The sequence below is a fragment of the Carassius auratus genome, chromosome 34, assembly GCF_003368295.1.
Source record: "Carassius auratus strain Wakin chromosome 34, ASM336829v1, whole genome shotgun sequence".
Lineage (NCBI taxonomy): Eukaryota > Metazoa > Chordata > Actinopteri > Cypriniformes > Cyprinidae > Carassius > Carassius auratus.
Window position 1 is genome coordinate 24512057 of NC_039276.1, and position 21295 is coordinate 24533351.

At 37.5% G+C, this 21295-nt stretch overlaps 2 protein-coding genes and 1 pseudogene across 2 annotated transcripts; 1 reads left to right on the plus strand and 2 right to left on the minus strand.

Annotated features, from left to right (window-relative positions):
- Positions 1-220: 220 nt before the first annotated feature.
- Positions 221-8547, minus strand: LOC113053597 (UPF0524 protein C3orf70 homolog B). The gene is made up of 3 exons (XM_026218730.1): positions 8144-8547; positions 7642-7830; positions 221-1140 (listed from the first exon to the last, which is right to left on the minus strand). The coding sequence occupies exons 2-3, from the start codon at positions 7823-7825 to the stop codon at positions 551-553; spliced, it is 774 nt and encodes a 257-aa protein (XP_026074515.1). The 5' UTR covers positions 7826-7830; positions 8144-8547; the 3' UTR covers positions 221-550.
- A 929-nt stretch (positions 8548-9476) lies between these two features.
- Positions 9477-12829, minus strand: LOC113052855 (peroxisomal bifunctional enzyme-like; annotated as a pseudogene).
- Positions 12830-17675: 4846 nt separating this feature from the next.
- LOC113053598 (transmembrane protein 41A-A-like) lies at positions 17676-20689 on the plus strand. The gene is made up of 5 exons (XM_026218732.1): positions 17676-18015; positions 18523-18673; positions 19166-19327; positions 19415-19553; positions 19636-20689. The coding sequence occupies exons 1-5, from the start codon at positions 17843-17845 to the stop codon at positions 19854-19856; spliced, it is 846 nt and encodes a 281-aa protein (XP_026074517.1). The 5' UTR covers positions 17676-17842; the 3' UTR covers positions 19857-20689.
- Positions 20690-21295: the final 606 nt, after the last annotated feature.

Consider the following 21295-nt stretch of genomic DNA (forward strand, 5'->3'; position numbering starts at 1 on the left):
CTTCACAGATCATTCTGATTGTTTGAGGTTACATGGTTGAATGTTATCACCATATCTTACTAGCTACTCAAAGATTTAATACTAAGAAAAAATCGTACAAGATGAATATCTGAAAAATGTGAAAAAAATAGCAGCTATGCCACCATAAGTAGCCTGACATATTTTCTATTTACTAACATGACTATAAAATAATTCATTTAGAATAAATTAGCCCCAATTCCCCAATTTATTTAGCATAAATTACCCACAGTTTACTGTGACATACTATAGTGAACTGAGGTTAGCCAGGAACACATTTCTGATTCTCGCTCAGTAATGGTATTTGGTTTACTTCTATCCAAAAAGTCTTCCATAGTGCAGGTTTATAATCAAGGACTGCGATCAACATCAAATTTACAACAATCTGGGGTGTAAAAATAAGTGTAGAGATTAAAGACAAATGTAAATATAGCAGTGTCTTTATGGGTAAAGCATTTTTCTCTACATACAATATTTCTTTTAACACAATGAGCTTATCTTGTCAGACAAAGATAGAGAGACCACACAAATATCACACTGTAGTTTCGATATTTTCAACAATCTCCACAATGGATTTGGAAGGGGACAGTAGGGTGCATTCATCCTGGTCCCATAGACTTCCTGGACTGGAATGTCCATCTGTGCTAAGTCCATCCTCTTCCTCAGACTCTTCCTCACAGGACTCCAGATAGTGTCCTCCCAACGCATTGATCCCTGAGTCCTCGGAGCTGGAGGGCGAAGAGCAGTGGCCCATTTTTGGTCCTTTAACAGTCTCCTCAACAGTCTCCTTGTCTTCAGTGTGTTGTTTCTGTGGTGTCGGAGAGGCGGGTTTTATCTGAGGCGGGGTGGGAGGGGCCTCCGTGTGAACTGGGGGTCGCTGAACGTAGCACATCTTGCCGTTGATGCGTTTGACAATGTAGTCATCGATGAACAGTTCGGCAATGTTGCAGTATTTGGGAGATTCGGGACAAGGTGGAGGCAGGAAACAGGGGGAGATGCGGAGGAATCGCTCAGTCAGTGAGATGGACAGATCGATGGTGTCGGGGCAGTCAGATGGAGCAGCCGGCACAGGTGTGCTGGGTAGCTGAGCGACATTGGTCATGGGCTGGTAGACATATTTACCTGTACAGACAGAGTAAAAGGAGATTAGTACCTTGATGTCACAGAAAGCACATACTAATTTGTGCATCACAGTTTTATTACCTCAACAAGACTGGAGCAAGCAGTAACTGAGGCTTTGGGAATATTTAGGTAGCAAAGCTTTAAAGGAATGGTTTAATTTGCTGAAAAAATGAAAATCTGCTGAAAATGTACCCACCCTCAAGACATCATGTTGATGAGTTAGTTTTTCCTTTGGAACAGATTTTGAAAATTTAGCATTACATCACTTGCTCACCAGTGGATCCTCTGCAGTGAATGGGTGCCGTCAGAATGAGACTCCAAACAGCTGATGAAAACATCACATGACTCCAGTCCAGAAACAAATAAACTATTAAGGCATGCTTGATCCATGCATGTTTCTCTCGATTCATATGAGGTGACTTTTTCGCTTGAGATAGCAATATTATGTATATATGACTCATTTGAAGTGATGGATTTGTTTCTTACTAATATGAAGCTTTTCACTTAACAGTATGATAATTAATGGAGTGGAGACATGTTGATCACTTGTGGATTATTGTGATGTTTTCATCAGCTGTTTGGACTCTCATTCTGACGGCACCCATTCACTACAGAGGATCCATTGGTGTACAGGTGATGTAATGCTAAATTTCTCTAAATCTGTTCCAACGGATAAACAAACTCATCTAAATCTTGAATGGTTTGGTGGTTTATTTTTGGGTGAACTGTTCCTTTAAGTATAACTGAGGCATCCAGAAAAAGGGGCACGTTGCATTTCATTAAAACTCACAGGATGCTTCATTATGTAGTTTCTTGCAGTGCACTGCAGTATTAGTGCCAGTCCTCTGGTCTGAATGTCATCATCATTTACAAATCAATCTGTTTTGTTTTCATTAAAACAAATATCAGTATCTCACACAGAGACATTTATCCAAAAACCTGTGGCGTGCATCTACATGCCGATGAAAACTACTGGGACACACCACTTTTGCTAGTTATCTCTGGATCTGCTGTCAGAAAAGAGAGATCAAAAATCTAAAATTGTCAAATGTAATTCACTGAAGCATATTTCATTTCATAATAAAAACCTGTGTACATTCAGAATAAAAATTATCCACTGTGGTGACATTACAGTTCAGCAATACGTCTTTCAGAATGAATTAATGGGGCGTATGTAATTTTGTAGCAATTTATATTCATCATAAACAACTAAGAATGTAAGGCAACATTTCTTGCACCAAAAGAATCCAGATTCCATTTTATGTTTTCATTTTCGTTTTCTTTTTGTTGAATCTCTGTTACTGTAGCTTTAATACTTCTACACATAAATGACCTCTATTGATCTGTCGGTTAATTATTAATTATACAATCAAATCAGCATGAAATACAAAAATAGCTGTAAATAATGAAGATGTATCATAAATTTGTTTGAATACTTTTTACATGATTGGCCGGACAGCTTTCTGCACTGTTTACCATTAAAGTACATTTTCAGATTTAAAACTTTAGAGCTGGAAGTGTTTTATTAAAATTTTCACCCTGAATTCTGGTGGTCATATGTAAATGTGCTCATGGTTTTGATGTCAATCACCCCTCTTTGCAGCTTTTTCTTAAATACCTATAAAAATTGAAAAGAAAAATGTTGGTTTTCATGAATGGCCCCTTTGAATCATATTGTGAATATTACAGATGGCAATTTGAGAGAACTACTGTTTATCAAAAGTTTGATCAAGGGGTATATTTTTTGTCCCATTTTTCATTTTGTGTTTCAGCAGGCCCCTTGTTGAAAAATCGTAAAAAAGAAAAGTCCAGAGAGGGTGGGACAGAAAGCACCATACAGCTGGTTTCATTCGATTCCACACATCTGGTAGAATTCAGCTGGGGTGTGATCAGGACAGCTTTGACGACACTAATCCCCGTTATCTAAGGCCCAGATAAACATCCACTCACTCGCTCATGGCCTTTCACAGAAAGTCTCTTGTCTCATGTCTCTTTGTCTAAGAGTCTTTCACATGCTCAATCTCCGTCTTTCTTTTTCAAAAAAGCATCCTCTGAATTATAAAGAAGTCAGATCTACAGAGATAACATATGACAGTAGCCCCATCCATCCCATTTACTTCCCAAGAATTTATTTATAGGGGACAAGTATAAGACAGCAGCTGTCAAATATCTTGTGTTTGGGGCTGCAAACAGATGATCGTGCCAGGTTTTAACTAACTAAAAGTAGCATAACTAAACTACATTTTAAAACAGCATGAGAGTAGCTTATCCAGAATTTGTGTATTAAAGTGTAATAAAAAATATAATAATAATAATAATATTAATATACTATATTATTCAATTATTCCAAAGAATTCCAAGTAACAAATAACTCCCTTATCACACAGAGCAGCAAAAATTAATAAAACGTTGTATTTTGCATGCCAGGCCAAGTAGATGGCGATGCCACTTTGTAAAAAAAGAACTAGTACATACCTATAGACTTGAACATGTAATACACATGTCGTTACCATTTTCACAAATTATGTTTTTATAGTTTAAACAGAGACAAGAATGGTTTACCTTTTAAAAACCTTTCAAACCAGTTTTTACAAGTTTCCCTTTTCTGTGGTCTGCGCTACAATGCTTTTATTTATTTGGTCACGTCGTGTGTATATGAAGCACATTTCTGTATTTTGAATATTTGCAGCATGTGCTGTCAAATTAATGAAGATGTTTTCTTGGACCTGCTTTTCTATTTGTTGGTGTTTTCTTTAGTTGCAGCCAATTGAGCTCTCTCAGCCACCATAAATATGTTCCATTTAGGAGTAAATAAGGTACAAAGATGTAGGTACAAAGGATTTTGTACTTTAGAGTTCTGTCCCAGTGACAACTTTGTACCTTTTTAAAGGGGGGGTGAAATGCTCGTTTTCACTCAATATCCTGTTAATCTTGAGTACATATAGAGTAGTACTACTATTATATTCATAAGAGAAAGATAGTCTGTACCGATTTTTCCCGGAAAAACACGACCGGCTGGAGCCGTGACGTGTGGGCGGAGCTAAAGAATCACGAGCGCGAATAGGCTTTTGCGTTGAGAGCATGTGGAAGCTGTGACATTACCGTGAGGGAAAACCCATCATCCAAAACAAACCATGGCTAACAGTCAGATTCAGCCGTTTATTTATGATCCAGAATCAGATCCCGAGGCTGAAACTGAACGAGAGCAGCAGCAGAAACGACTCGCTCCGAGCGGGGCTCGAACCCGGGTCTCTGTCATGGGAGGGGACGCACTAACAAGGAGGCAGAGATATTTGAAGCAGTTTTACTCACCGCCTCACCTTTTTCGTTGGGATTGCATCATCCTTAAGAAATAAACGATACGCAAATCCGGCGTCAAACTGGGCCTCCATCTAACGTCACACAGAGCCATACTCGAAAAAAACTTTCCGAAACTTGTGACAAACCGGAAGGAGTATTTTGGGAACAAAATACTCCTTCAAATGTACAACTTAATTTTTTAAACTTTGTCCATGTTTAGTATGGGAATCCAGCTCTTTAACAGTGTAAAAAACTCAGTATGCATGAAATAGCATTTCACCCCCCCTTTAAGTGTATAAGCATTTAATTATTGCAGCCCTGAGATTTGATATGACTTCAGTGATATATTCCTGACTAGATCTTAACTCATGCATGTGTTGTGGTGCTCATGTCAACGCAACATGTAAGGGAAGAAATTGTGGAATAAAGTTGCTATTTTTGTTTTCTTTGTGGTCTTACGGGTTTGGAATGGAATTATTTCAGGAATTATTGATAGAATTTTCCTTTTTGGGTGAACTAACCATTTAATAAACATATCTTGCCAACAAAAGCAATGATAACAAAGAAATTACAAAAGCAAAACAAACTCATTACATTCTAATGTGATTCCAAACTTGTCCTGTGAAAAGTGCAAATGAAGCAAATTGCAGGGGTGGTGAATAACAACAATAATAACAATAATAATTTTGCTGTACTTTTCTCATGTGCAATCAACAATAGAGGCTCCACTTGTACAGTTTGCCATTTATTTACAGACTTCTTTCGGTTCTTTGTTTTTATAAATCTGTTGGACAAAGGACCAGATCTCCAAGCCAGAACAGAGCTCACAGAGGAAATCAGTGTATCATAGCTGGAGCTGCAGGCACAGCGCCAGAAACATAACGCTTCATTCTCTAGTTTCACACACGGCCAAATAACATCACTGAGCAGCACGTACACACCTGAAGCACAGACGCCACTCTTACAGCTTCTGCTCTCTCACCACAGCCCTGGGTTTGCTCAGAGTACAACTGGATGCTTGCAAACCCAAGCACAGATGAGCAAAGCTGATGGTATCTTGAGTAGTAGAGTAAATCATCACAATGTACATTATAGCATAGCAATGTCCCATTGGGGCTCTCATTGCACCCTAAGAAGAGGTAAGACACAATAAAGACGGTTTCTACACTAGAAACAGAATTGCATACGGAAGGATTTAGAGGATTTACTTTTTTTTTGCCATTGAGCACAAACTCAATATTTATTCAGTGGGGTCAGTAAGATTCAGTAAGATTTTAAAAGAAACTTGTCTTATGCTCACCAAGGCTGCATTTATTTGATAAAAAAATACAGTAAATATAATAATACTGTGAAATATTATTACAATTTAAAATGAATGGTTTTCTATCCTGTGATGCAAAGCAAAATTTTCAGCAGACATTACTCCAGTCTTCAGTGTCACATTACCCTTCAGAAATCATTCTAATATGCTGATTTCAAAGTTCAAAACAACAGCATTTATTTGAAACAGAAATCTTTGGTAGGATTGAACATTTCTTTACTGACACTTTTGATCAGTTTAATGCATCCTTGTGGAATAAAAGTATTCATTTCTTTCCGAAAAACAAAATCTTACGCCAAGCTTTTAAACTGTAGTGTACCTCTCCAATTTAGCGAAGGATTTGAAGATCTGTTGTAAAATAACAGTGCTCCACCACCTGCTAATGAGCTAATCGTGGGGTTGTGAATAGCAGTCACCATTTGTGCTAGGTGTGATTTCAAAGGTCTGCAACACAGCTATGCAACAGGATCTCCAGCCATGAATTATTTAACAGAACAGGCATTCTAAACAATATATATGGGGTGAGCATTCTGTGTTTGTAATTTTATGATACATTTAGTGCTTCTCACAATGGCGCACCAGTCAGTAGTTATATCAAGGGCAAGTGTGCTGCTGGCCCATGAGCACGCATTAACATAATTCTTTGTCTCTATTGCAATGATGTTAGTTTAAAGCTGTCATCATGTGCACAGATAAGTGTCTCCCACCATTCTTTAGTCCAAGTTCATTATTTTGAAAGGTAAAGGTACATTAACGAAAGGTAAAAACTATTACATTATCATAATGCGTGCAAATAATGATTAATTAGTCATAAAATAGAAGATGCATAACTGAACTTGTAGACCAGTATTACATTGTGCAGAGAGTGGGAATTGATGATTAAAACAGACAATATATTATTGCTCAAATAAATAGAGTACACTTTCTTCTTGTAGAAGTAATCACAAACATAGGACTGGCCAGTATCTGCTCAGTGTTTCATCCGAAATAAGCTAGAAAAGGATGAGGTCAATAAAAAATAAAAATAAAAAACTACTCTTGAGGGACACCGGGGATAATATTCCTTTATTATTTGACGGCTGAACCCAATAAAGTTCAGTTCCCTTGACGGAAGTGTCATGATAGGGTATTAAATATAGTTTGATCAGTTCACACCGTTCTAAAGGCCTCACACTGACATTTACCTCCTTAAAACACAATGAAAGCTTTTACAGTCACTCAGGAGTTGAACTCAGTGAGAGGGACGTGAGCTAGAAGAAGAACACATCCTGCTAAAGGAGCGGAGCAGCTGCTTCCTGTGTATACGCTGATGACTGGTGGATTCAGGGTCACGTCAAGCTAACGGCTGGAGAATATAGAGGTGGCTTCAAGGTTCAGGTGGGGTAAGGTTAACCCTCACACTAGATTTGCAGGGGAGATATTCATGGCTGACAAATCTTGCTTACTAAGAAATTCTCAAGCTTTTGCTCAGGTACATCTGAAGTCATATAATGCTTAAAAAGCATCCAAGCGACACCAGACAGCAGTTTCTGATGACAGCACAAGCACATAAATGTTTCCAAAGCAACTGTGACAGTGAATACCGAAAATAGGTTGTGCGATCATAAAAACACCACATAGTATTTATCAAATAAATGTCATATTTAAAATCCTAGATTCATTTAAATAGTGAAGAAATTAAATATTGTACATGTATTTACTATAACCTAGTTTTTTTAGTTATGTGTGTGTGTGTGTGTGTGTGTGTGTGTGTGTGTGTATGATATTTATTTTACTACCCATTTCAGAGTAGAGGATACTTTTTGTATTATGAGGTGATGTATTTAGAATAGAATAGATTGGAACAGAATATATTTGCATGTCTGAAGTTGACCACTTACAGTGACACCAGCCCAAATGGCAGCACCAGTGCAGTTTGAAACACTTTCCGTGGCTGTGTGTCGCGCAGACGGACAGTCCATCACAGGGGAGAAAGTCCGGCCTGCCTGCACAGCTTTTGGCCAGAGCTTGAGCTTCATCTAACTTATCGCTCTTCAAAGTCTTCTGAGCTCCGGTGTAAGCCATGGTAACTGTAAGAGAAGAGGCAAGGGATGAAAATACACTGTTAAGAGTGTTACCTACAAATTTAAAATGCATTACAAATATGAAAGTTTTAGTCTAAAATAATAAGGAATAAATTGAATAAAATGTTTATAGGACACTTTCTATGGCAGTATCCATACCACATCCATAATCTCAAATTTAGCATTATATAATATTACAATGTCATATCATTATGCTATGTAAAATGTTACTGTATTAAAAATAAATGAAGAACGGCAGACTGTTCTTAATAAGAATAATAAGAACCACACAAGTATTTTATAGTTTGGTTTTGCATACCTTAATGAGGGCTGAGCACTTAAAGCTGGTGATATCCTGCCATCACACAACATCTGGATTAAACTTGCCACAACAACTGTATTAAAATCCCTGCAGCCGTAACGAATATGAAGAATGACATTTTTCCATATTAAACTGACGAAACGGCTTCTGGATGCGGATAATCCTTTGGCTTTCGTAGATTTCCAGAGGAATGTCAAATTAACAAGTTAAAACAACGGTATATGTTGAGGAGCAATCATTCATGTGAAGGGTCCTGGAGCGTTCGCTATTTGAATAGGAAAAGCTCAGCAAAGCGCTCAGCAAAGCAGCGGAGATTGAAACTCCTGTGCACCGTAACCCCGGTGGCGCTCCTCGTGCTTCTGCTGCTGCCACGACGGATGCTGCTCCGGGACTGAGAGCTGCTCGCGCACGCGGACACATATTATACTGCACACGGCGGCAGAGACGACACGTGACCAGCAGACGGCGCTGTATTCTCCTGAGAGCCATTATAAAGGTTTTCTCATTTACATGATTTTATTGTAATGTGTATGTTTAAGAAAATACTTTAGAAATATTTTCCAATGTAATGTATTATTATTATTATTATTATATTAATTAGACTTATCCTTGGTATATTGGTGAGTGCAAAATTCTTAGCTCTCTCTCTATATGTACAAATTAATTGGTTTTCATAGTTTTCAACACCATCTTTTGGTTCAAAGGGGTGAACACAGGGGTTTAGCGATGTTTAATTAAACAGCCTCAATCTTATTTGGGTAGCAGCACAGAAGCAATAGCAATGAACTTATGCCTTGCAGCAAAGCACAGATCACATCATACTCTACACCTCACAGACAAGCTTATTCCACATAGATCCTCAAAGTCAGATTAATTCAAAGGTTTTCCCTCAAACTGAAAGCACAGCCATATAAATAATATAAAGCATCATTCATCGTATATACAACTGTTCAATATTTTGGGGTCAGTAAGATTTTGGTAAGAAAATAAGACCTCAAGTTAGCAAGAACGCGTTATATTAATTAAAATAGTGACAGTAAATACAAAAGATTTTTCAAATAACTTTATGTTTATCAAAAAAAAAAAATATGCATCACAGTTTCCACAAAAAACTGTTTACAACATTGATAATACGAAATGTTTCTTGATCAAATCAGCCTAAGAATGATTCCCGAAGGATCATGTGACACAGATAACTGATAGTGGCTGCTAAAATATTTAGCTTTGCCATCCCATCACAGAAATGACTTACAATTAAAAAATAAATAAATAAATAAATGGGAACGTTATTTTTAATTGTAACAGTATTCATGTTTTACTGTATGGCTGATCAAATAATTGAGCTTTGGTTAGTATAATTAACTTCTTTCAAAAGTATGGTAGTGTACACAGAATGTAAGTCATTGTGAACCTGAATGGCCAGTTGCAACTATCTGAGAAACCTTTCTTCCAAGAATTCTATAAAGATAAAATGCCACTTTTCCAATACATTTTGAAAGCAGGGTAAATGAAACACCAATGGGCCATGAGACCATAGTGCAAAAATGAAACAGAGTAATTTGTTTGGCTCTCTGCCAAAACTAAAGACATCTTCTTCTAAAAAATGCTAAAAATACAATACAGTATATTAGAACCTCTTCAGGGAGACATAACAATGAGAGCGATGAGACAGGGTTAAGTCTTTAGGTTAAGGATTTTGTGTGTTGTGTATGGTGCTTTTAGAGATGGCTGTGCATCGTTTTGATATGCTCTCTCCATTTTGCACAGGAGGACTGTCACAATCCACAAGTTTTTTCAACAATGGACTGGGATCCAAATGAGGTGCATTAAGATGGGTTTTGTGGTAATGCTCCAACCTCTCCAGCATTCTTTCCAGGCCCACCACGCTGGCGTAGAACATGGGCCCACCTCGATGCCTTGGAAACCCATAACCGAACAGATAGATGACATCAATATCCTCGGGTCAGACACCTATGCCGTCTTCCAGGATATGGAAGCCCTCGTTGGCCAGGGTGAAAAGGCATCTCTTGATTATTTCCTGATCTGAGATGTTGTGTGGTTGAATGCCATACCTGCTCCTGTATGTCTCGAGGAGGTCCTGGATGAGTGGGTCACATTTTGTGTTTGTGCCTCCATGTTTGTCATACATGTACCAACCACAACCAGTCTTCTGGCCAAACCTGCCTTGTTCACAGACCATATCTAGAATGGGACAGTTACGTCCTTGGAACCTATGTGGGGGATATTTTGGGGTCAACACCAGGCCCGGTCAAACAAGCTTCCTTCCAGACTCTCCAACCAACATCAAGGCCTGCAAGGTCAGGCATCCTAAATCCTAAAGACTCCCATCGCAAAACCAAAGTCCTCCAGAGCCTTGTCGAAGGAAGGTGGCTTGATCTGTGAAAGACTTTAGCATGCGGTTTCCCACAAAGCTAAGGCAGTTTCCAACAGCAACACTCACCTTTCCCATCCTCTTCCCAAGGTTCATTGCTGTAGCAATAGTTTCACTTGAGGAACTAGGCCCACAGACAACTTCTAGGAGCTTCATGACATGTGCAGGTGAGAAGAAGTGCATCCCAACCACCAGTTGTGGTCCGTCCGTCACACCAGCCAGTGCATCCACATCCAGACCAGACGTGTTGGTGCTGGGTGGCTGGTCTACACACCTTGGACAATTCTTGGAAAACACGCTTCTTAAGTGCCATTTCTTCAAAGACCACTTCAATTACAAGGTCCACATCCTTCAGGTCCTGTAAGCTGAGGGTGAATTTGAGGAAATTGAGAGAGGCACTCACTTCCCGTCTTTTAACACCTCTCTCCAGCATGCCAATCACCATCAGCCTGCCAGTCTCCAAGAGTTTATTTTCTGACTCGATAGTAATGACAGAAATTCCCACACGTGCTGCCAGACACACAGCAATGCCCCTTCCCATAGTGCCCAGACCTTAAAGAGTGACAAATTGATGATCAGTACAGAGTAAAACAAAACCACCAATTCAAAACCACAGTCACAATTATACTTGTCAACTGGCAGATGGTGAAACTGAGCAGAGCACAAAACTTCCAGAATTCCATGCATGATGGTTTGCACAGTGCCAGCATCCTTCCTCTGTGATAAGAGAACAGCTCTGCTTGTCTCAAACTTCAAGCAAACAGATGTTTTCAACACTGCTGAAAATCAACATTAGCACACTAACAGTCAATAACTGTATAAAGTGGTCCAAGATGAGAATATTCAACAAGAATAAGACAATGAGGTTTTTAATAAAAAAATCATAATAATAATAATTTAACTTTAATATTGTTGAGAGAATGACAACATCAATGATTTCAATTAACAGGTGGCACACTAATCAAATGTATGCTTTAAAGTCACTTTGGGTTAAATAAATTAAAATAAATGTAAGTTAAGTTAAGTAAATAATGATATTTTATCAAATTTCTGTGAACTAAAACTCTATACCATCCAGTGTTATTTTAGCATTTTTTTTTAATATACTATCATAGTTTTTATTAAGATTTTGATTAGCTTTTAGTTTTACATTTTAATTGTAATTTATAGTGAATGTTTAGCGAAGGTGTCATCTTATTATTTAAATATACTACTGAATTATCATTTGTTCATATTAAAGTTTTAATTTAGTTTTAATGTCCATTTAGTGATTTCAGTGTTTCAACTTATTGCAGTCAGTTGCCAAGATTAAGTTTTCAGCTTTATTTAAATTAACCTTAATTTTTTTATAGTTTTAGTTGACAACAATAACTCTGGTCTTGTTCATTCATACACATAAAGATGTTCTCTTTGGATACCTGTGACGGCTGCACTTTGGATCTCTCTGGATTTGCTGTTGATCCATTGCGCTCCACTGGGTTAAGTCCATTTACCAGCAGTCCACTGAGCAAAGAAGCAGTACTGAAGAGCCCAGGCCTGGCTCACTCTTCAGGAAGACAGTGGTTTGTCTGTTAAAGATACAGTGCTGGGTGGACAGTCCTGAACCTTTTGCCTGTTCCCGATTTGACTTACAGATAATTGATTAACAATGGAAAGTGGTAATGATCTATATACAGTTACACAAAAATCATACAGTACTGAATCTGTCAACAAGTTCATCTACCAATACTTCAAAATCCTTATGGTAATTTATATCACTTGCTAAAATCTGAATTGAATTTCTGAAAGTCTGAAAGTGTATAACCAAAGCACAGTGTGTCAGACACAAACACTAGACCTGCCTTTAGTCATATTCAGTCTGACATACACTCATTCACACTTCCTCATATATACACTGGGACAACAAACCAACTCACACACACACACACACACAACAGCCCTTCAAAACTGCATTTTTCTGAATTTACCAGAAGTTCTAACTTTGATTTCCTGCCTCACAAAAAGGATTATTCAGGGCGGTGCTTGATTCAATATAGTTTCTAACTGCATTAGATTCATCTTTCTCTCTGGAATCTGGGTCACACCGATGATCCTTAAAGGGCCAGCAAAACCAGAACCTGACAGTTCTGTCTGCTTTCTGAACTGTCCTGTTTTAAGCAATCAATATTGATAGGAATGAGTAAAAAAGGGCATGATTTAATAATTCTTCAAATTTCAGAGGTGCAAATACTGCATATAGCTATTTCACTAAACTTGATTAACTAAGGTTGTGTTTACCTGTGAATGATCATAGTGGCATTTTCATTGTACATTACCATGGGTGTCAAACTCCGGTCCTGCAGCCCTACAGAGTTTAGCTTCAACCTTAATAAAAACTCACCTTGATTTGCTTGTTCAGGTGTGTTTGATTAGGGTTGATGCAAAACTCTGCAGGCCTGCGGACAATGCTATACTAATACTATACTATACAATGGCTATGAGTAATTCCTTTAAAGTAACACATAAGGAGTGTTCAGTTTGATGTCTAGTGTGCACACTACTGCACTATAACAGATGTATCTGTGGTTAATCTGTGATGCTGTGGGCAGGACCTGAATCACTAATGCTGTGATTTATTGTAAATCCTGTAGGGCTGGGTAAGATCCTGATGTTTCTGCAACTGGAAAACAAGATGAATCTCTGTAGCAACTGTATGAGAGCAGAGAGCAAGACTACAAAAAGTGTTTAGGAAATATGAATATGCCACTTCCGAATCCTTTTTACATGGTTCCCTGTTAAATAAATAAATAATAATAAAAAATAAAAATGAGTAAATAATCTTGGTTCTGCAAGTATTTTTTTCCCAATCATCGTGAAAAGGGATTTTAAACTAATTCTTCAAGAGCTACAAGATGAATAATAACATTTCAGCATTGATTTGAGGCAAATAAATAAATAATCTGAAATCAGTAAAAAGACATTTACATTCTTGCATGAGTAAACAAACTGCTCAGGAAGCATTGTGGATTATGTAACTGAATCAAAAGCATAAAATGTTAAGGCTGGATATATTTGATGAAACATACACTAAAAAAGTCATTTTGTGAACTATTATTACAAATTAAAACAACTGGTTTCTATTGTAATAGATACTTTTAAGAAATTAGATTTATTCCTGAGATTAATTTTACTCCAGTCTTCAGTGTGTGTGTGTGTGTGTGTGTGTGTGTGTGTGTACGCGCGCTTTTACATTCTGACAGATTTGATTATTTTGAACCATTTACACTAGTTATTTACCATTAATTAGTAAATCAGGCACATTTGGCTGTTGTCCACCATAGCAGCTCCACAGTTCCATTTGGATGACTGTCATGAGGATTTGGTGGGGTTGATCTTTGCTCAGCATGTGATTACAGTGCAGCATTAGTTGTGGCCAGTCTTTAATCTCCCTCTACAGCTTATCCTGACTCTAGATGAACCCTGATCTCTCCCTAAGAGTGTCACTCAAAACATTCACATTACATGGGATCTGCCTCCCTCAGTCTAAGAGAGAATTTGTGGCGTGTAGAGTACAACGAACAGCTGCACTTACTCTAGACCTAGAAAAGCTGAATAATTTGTCAGAAATATTTCAGAGTCCAGTAATCCGTTCAATGATTTAATTGCTCTCATATGATTTTTCATTACTGGAGGAAATGAGGGTCAAGCAGAAGGTGAAGAATTGGCATTCATTTTTTCAGAAGCTGCAGAGAGAGTCTCTAATCACTTTTTCAGCCCGAGCACGATTAAACACCCTCCAAGCGACAGTATAAACAATAAAGAGTCTAGTCCCTGAGTAAAATCAGTAGCATTTTGCATGTTTTTGAACTAGTTTGAGGTAATATAAAGACCATCTTATCATAAAAGGGAATATAATATTTTTTATACTCAAGAACTTGACTGTTACTATGAAAAAAAAAACATTCATAAAAAATGTAATTTGTTCAAATCATTCTCCAATAAGGGGTCACAATTAATATTCTAAAATAGTTTGTTCCTTCTCACTTCTTGAAAAATATTTAAAAAGCAAAGAATGACTGGGATATGAAACATTAATTCCATTTTTTTTGCTGTGACAAATGATTTATCTTCCCTTTACTGTTGAGTGTATTTCTCTTTGCCAGTTCATGACATACCTACAACTCTCATGGCAAACTCCACAGCCATCTCACAAGCATTCTGTTCTGTGACCTGAGCCTCCGGGTCTCGGGGGCAGACATATGGTGGCCTGCAATATCAAACAATAACGCAGCTGTTGGTAGAGAAACTGAGTGATTTTTTTATTGATTATTTGTCTGCTTAATATAACATGAAAACGGGTGAGGAAAATCCCATCACAATCTTAAAACAACTGAAATCTGATTACTTATTAGTTAAAGGATTGGTTAACACAGAAATATAAATTACTCATCCTCATAGCGCTTCAAATCTTGCATACTGTTATTTTACCAGAAGAAAATGTTCACATGTGCCCACAAATCAATCAATCATCAATATAAATGTTGTCAAAATGGCACTGTGAAAATTCTTCTTTCTATTTGTGTTCTTCCAGTATATATATATATATATATATATATATATATATATATATATATATATATATATATATATATATATATATATATATATATAGAACATATGTTTGCAATGACATAAGGGTGAGTAAATAATGACACAATTTTCATTTTAAATAAACTATTGCTGTAAGCCTAAGGCAAATCATTCAGAAACAATGTATAATGCTGACACCTAGTGGGGAAATGTTATTTATTACTGAAAACACTATGAAGCGCTCTATTGCTTTCATTTTTTTTTTATCATATATGTCAGTTATCAGATTAAATGTAGTACTTGCTAAAATGAATGAATGAATGAATGAATGAGGCATTTATAGAGCGCTTTAATTGTGTATTGCTGTAGGCTACACAAAAAAGCGCTTTACTCTCATGCAGCATCCAACAAGGGTTCCAATATAGGCCCTTTTAAAGGTCCAGCAAACTTTGATGTCTGCACCTGCAGAAGAACACCTCATCATCAGATATTAGATGGTCTTCTTAAGGTTTGAATACACAATAGATGAGTTTGAACAAGTTTAAAGTCTGGCAGTGTCTGATCCTCAGTTGTTTAGTATTGGCAGTTTTTCTTTCGCCTAATGTTTTAAAGTCTGTTTAGATTTTAAAAGTTGTGTAGTTGTTTTTCAGCCTTTACATAACTCAGCAAGAGCAAGCATTTCACTGAAAGACTAAAAAAAAAAAGCTTTTGGTGGATGTTTATCTTAACAGTCTATCCTTAACAAAAACTTCCATTCTCTCCACAGATGACCACGGCCGTGACCTTTGGGACACTCAGGGCACGCTCCATGCTCTTTGCAATGGCATTACGCACTGCAGGAGAAAGAGCAGATGGACACGATCAAATCACTATTCCTCATTAACTTTAAAAAAAGGGCATTTCAAGGACACTTTGCCTTTGACTTAATTTTAAATTTTCCTAAGCTGTAAGTCCAAACTATGAGAATTAAATAAAAATATCTTGAAATATTTCAGTTTGTGTGCAGTGATTCAAGAATATAAGAAACTTTGCTTTTTTAATTAAATTGCAAAAAATAAAGACCTTTTCCATGATATTCAAATTGTTTTTTAGATGCACCTGTGAGGAAGTTGCATGTCCTACGTGTCTTCCATGACAACTATGAGTATAAAACATTGCTTTGCCAAAATAAAGCTAAAGTTACTCAAATAACATCTGGTCACCGCAGGAGAGAGCACTTCCACCCCCGAGTGCGAAATTACCAATTCTACTGTGGTCAAGGACTTGTGAAAGACAAATGTGCAATGTGCATTGCAAATTAAATGTAAAATGTCATCAAATCACATTTTAAGGTAATTATCGTTTTTATATAAAGATAGTCAGTGTGATAAACAGCATGCCAAATATCAGAAAGAGGAAGACAGACAGGGGTGTCCCATCTCCTGTGCTGGAAAGTGCTTCCGATGAAATCAGACAGGGAAAGTCAGTCAGAGGATTGGCCAAATCATATGGCATTTGCCATGTGACCCTGAACCGATTCCACAAGAGGAGCCAGAGGTCAAAGATACTTTCCAGTGTTGGATACTGGACCATCCCTAGTTACAGACCGTCCAATGCCAGCAGTGACACCAGATTTTCCATCTTCCTCTACAACTCCTTCACCCAATGTGTTAACGGTGGCATCCTCCATGCTACTTAGAGCATCATCCCATCACACCATGTGTGCTGTCCAAGACTGAGCCTGAGCCATCTTCCTCTTCTATGGACACAATTTTTTCACCCATGTCCATCTGTCCACACTCAAAAGCTAGCCCGACAAAGAGCAGGAAAATAAGGGAAACCGCTGTCCTTACAGATAATCCCATGAAAAAACAACTGGAGGCCGAGAAAATCAGGTCTGTAGCTAAAAGAAAAATAGATTTCAGCAACAACAAAAAATCCAAACTGAAGAAGCAGAAAATTCAGGACTCATCTGATGATGAAAATGAATTCTGCATTGTGTGCTTGGAAAGCTTCTCCAGGTCAAGGGAGGTCTGGCTCCAGTGATGGTCCTGTAAAGCCTGGGCACACAAGGACTGCACTTGCTACAACTGTGACTCAGACTAAGCCTACCGAGCCCCCCACAACCTCTCTCTCTGTTGCTGAGAATGTTTGAGTTCATGTTTAAACTTTTTTGAGGTGTTCTACCCAATAAATAATTTTCTTGCATTATAATTTGACAGTTTCATCATTGTAATTTGTGTGAAAAAAGGTAATAATTACTTAAAAACCTGAAATGAATAGGTCACAATAACATGACGGATAAATAATATTTTCTATTTTGAGTAGGCTACATGATTATGTATATTTTAGACATGTTACAACATGTTATGCATTGCAAAAAACTGCAATACTGTAATATTTTTGTATAGGTTTTAGAGAATGCATATTATTAATAGTTAAATATAATATTCAGCTTTCCCTGATATGTTATTGTTCTCTGGCCAAATGTTGATAATTTTCAGTAAACTGGCTAAGCGAGGGTCTGGCTTTTGAATATTAAATAGATCACGTGGTCAGGCATGTCAATCGTACCAATCAGCTTCTCTGAACTGTAGCCTAGACTAATTAACATCTATAAGCTTGTCCGTCTCTTACGTAGGATCACGGATATTGTTTTCTATTATAGCTCAGTGCGTAGGATTCGTAATTTCTCTCCCGGAAGTGATCCGCAGTGATTTGGTCATGCGGTATCTGCGCTCTCTAGTAACTCAGACATGCGTTCGCTAGTTGGTCTCATTGCTGTTTTATTGACGGCTACTCTTTACCTTTATTTACTGTCCTTTTACATCCCCCCTGGTCCCCGGCTGCCTGAGCAAGACCCTGAAGGAGAGACGAGAAAATCTAATGATGGAGACAACCCAAGTGAAATGGAGACTTCAGCCTCCAGGTGTGCTTTTCTCCTGCATATGTGTAATGACTACCATCTGTCTTTTGCTATTTGCAGCTCTCACAGCTGATTTTTCAATTTTGTACTAAACATTTTGAGGATGTATCAAAGTGTAAAAAAACATATGTGTGAAACATTTCCAAAATGGATGCTCTCTGTCTCGTCCTTGTCTCCAGCTGTCATCTGTCCTTTGGCAGTGAAATCAGATCTTGTGTTGCTACAGTGTTCATGCAGACTTTTATTCCTAAACTACTCCTACTATCGTCTGTGATGCCCTGCCTACCACTCATATTAGAGAAGCCCAGTCTCTTAATTTATTTTAACCTGAAGACTTTCTTCTTTTGTCTGATGATGAGTTGGTTTAATGTCGAAGTTGTATGTTTAAACCTTGCAAATGAGCAATTCTTCATCTACCATAATAGTGTCTTTGAACCAGATGCATAATCAGCAGAGATACGTCCCTCAAGTTTACCAGTGTGCATGTCATGTGATTTTATTTTGGTCCAGGATGAAGTTCCCATCAGATCTGGATGAACTGAAAGAGATGGCAGAGCTGTTGCAGTTTTATAAGACAGAGCACACAGGATATGTGCTGTTACTCTTCTGCAGTGCCTACCTCTACAAGCAGGCTTTTGCAATACCGGGTTCCTCTTTCTTAGTTAGTATATAAGCATTTCTATATATTTCTATATTTGACAAACAACATGGAAACAGCAGACAAAAAAACTCTTCTGTTGCAGAACTGAAAAGAAGTGTGAGAAATGCAGTTTACATTACCAAAGGTTTGAGAACCAAACATAAAAAAGCAGAGGCTGTTCAATATAAAATCCAACAAGTACAAATACTGTAGTAATACTTTACAACAAATAATGTTAAATACTGTTTATACTTTGCTCAGCTGTAGTCATTTGCACCTCAGTGTGCAGTCACTACAAAATGTTTTATTTTGTCAATTAAGTTAAATTTGAACAAAAACGTGGGTCAAATTGACCCAACACAAAGGGAGAAACTGTTGATGATTTCTCATATTTTATTTTTTTGCTCTAGTAGCTGCACTACAGGTTTTATGTTTTTAATATTAGCAGGAGGATTATGTACAATATGCATGCACCAGTTTATACTTTCAACTTTCATCATTTTTTCCCCCCAGAACATCTTGGCTGGTGCTTTGTTCGGGACATGGTATGGTCTTCTCCTGGCCTGTGTCCTCACCACAGTGGGTGCCACTCTCTGTTTCCTCATGTCCCAGGCATTTGGCAAGCAGCACATTGTGAGACTCTTCCCTGACAAGATCGCCATCCTGCAAAAGAAGGTACATCAACTTATCTTGTCTTCTAAGATGTCAGAAAGTACAAAAGTGAAAGTATCGTCACTCAAGTTCATGTTTACTCTTTTCCAGGTTGAGGAAAACAGAAGTAGCTTGTTCTTTTTTCTGCTGTTCCTGAGATTCTTTCCCATGAGTCCAAACTGGTTCTTAAACATGACCTCCCCGATACTGAATATTCCAGTCACTCTTTTCATCATGGCTGTCTTCATTGGTAAACTCAGTTAAATGGCAGCAGAGGATATTTCAGAACATTATTTCTAGCATTTATTTGAAACATCTGTATTTTCTTTCAGGCCTGATGCCATACAACATCATCTGCGTCCAGACGGGATCAATGCTGTCTCAAATCTCCTCTCTGGATGACTTGTTCTCCTGGAGTGTGGTGTTAAAACTACTGCTTATTGCCTGTGTTGCTCTGCTGCCTGGGGCTCTGATTCGTAAATACACTCGGCATCTCCACCTGGATGGTCATGAAACAAATGGACTCGGTCAAGACGAGAAGAAGAACAGATAAAAGACAGTGTGGGGTCAGAGATTCGATCCCCCTTGGCTGGTTTGTGGGTGACTACTATTTGTATTTACAGTGGCTTTTAAGAGCTCTTAAATCTTTTTTGTGGCCTCACAAAATTTTTAAATGACTTCACCTGGAAGGCTGCTATGTCTTTACTGGCATGGACTGAAATTTAAGTGAGAAAAAATGACTTTTGCTGCCTTTTTGGGAAGTTCTGTATTTATATAATATAATATTGGTGGTCTTGAATTCTGATTCCTGCCTTTATGTGCAAATCACAGAAATATGAAACTATATTAATAGGTCAGTTTTCTCTTACTATATGTACTGTACATGTATTCTAGTGCACATCAGCTGTCCATCACAGGTGTTCGTGGTTTAAAAGTGAAATTTTGCAGCAAAATATAGACATTTGAGGTATTTGATACCATTCTTCTGTATTTACAAACTGTAATATCATGGATTTTGGTTGAAGTTTCACCTCAGCCTTAAAAGTGACCTACCTCACTGAAGTGAAATGTTTCATATTTTACTTTCTTGGAGTACTTGTAAATATTAAAACATCAATGTGTAAATATTCGCTATGGGGTTTGTTTCTTTATGGGGAAGAGGGCAGTATGTGAAGTCCTGCCTTGTCACTGAAAGCCCATCCAACTTAATAGTGTTGAAATGATGAATTAAAGCTAATTCTGGTTTATGTATCAGTGGCATTAGCAATGCTGGGAGCAGAATGCAGTATTTTTATTCACCGAACACCCACATCATGTGAGTAAAGCCGTTTACAGTGTGATCAATCATCTGATAATAAACTCGTTCCATTAGATTTTGTCCGAATATTTTCTAAACTAATTGCAATTTTTCTGATCATTTCTAATAAAAAAAATAAAGAATAAAGATGGCTTGTTTGTAGGGCTGCACAATTTCGATAATATTTTAATACGGATACAAAATAAAATAATAATTACTCCCAAATAGTAATATAAAAATTATGCAAAAAACTTTTAATATTTCACTGTAAATAGTTCATGAATAATATTTTAATTTAGATTATAACAGTAAAATTGCAATACTGATATTTATGGTGATATTATTGCGATTTAGGTTTTGGTCTTAGGTGTTCTTTGTCGCATCTTCCTCTTTATGATGTGCCACATGTTTTCTATGGGTGAAAGATCTGGACTGCATGCATGCTGCCCATTTCAGTACCCGGATCCTTCTTCTACGCAGCTATGATGTTGTAATTGATGCAGTATGTGGTCTGGCACTGTCATGTTGGAAAATACAAGTTGTTAACTGAAAGAGGCGACGTCTGGATGGGAGCATATGTTTTTTTAAAACATTTTCAAAAGAATTTCTAACTTTGATTTGTCTGACCACAGAACAGTTTTCCACTTTGCCACAGTCCATTTTTAACGAGCCTTGGCCCAGAGAAAATACCTGCG

Coding starts and splice junctions, on each gene's coding strand:
- LOC113053597 (XM_026218730.1), bottom strand. CDS start 7,825: ATGGCTTACACCGGAGCTCAGAAGACTTTGAAGAGCGATAAGTTAGAT. Junction 1,141..7,641: donor CCATTTGGGCTGGTGTCACT/GTAAGTGGTCAA, acceptor CTGTCTGTACAG/GTAAATATGTCTACCAGCCC.
- LOC113053598 (XM_026218732.1), top strand. CDS start 17,843: ATGCGTTCGCTAGTTGGTCTCATTGCTGTTTTATTGACGGCTACTCTT. Junction 18,674..19,165: donor TACCGGGTTCCTCTTTCTTA/GTTAGTATATAA, acceptor TTTTCCCCCCAG/AACATCTTGGCTGGTGCTTT. Junction 19,328..19,414: donor TCGCCATCCTGCAAAAGAAG/GTACATCAACTT, acceptor ACTCTTTTCCAG/GTTGAGGAAAACAGAAGTAG.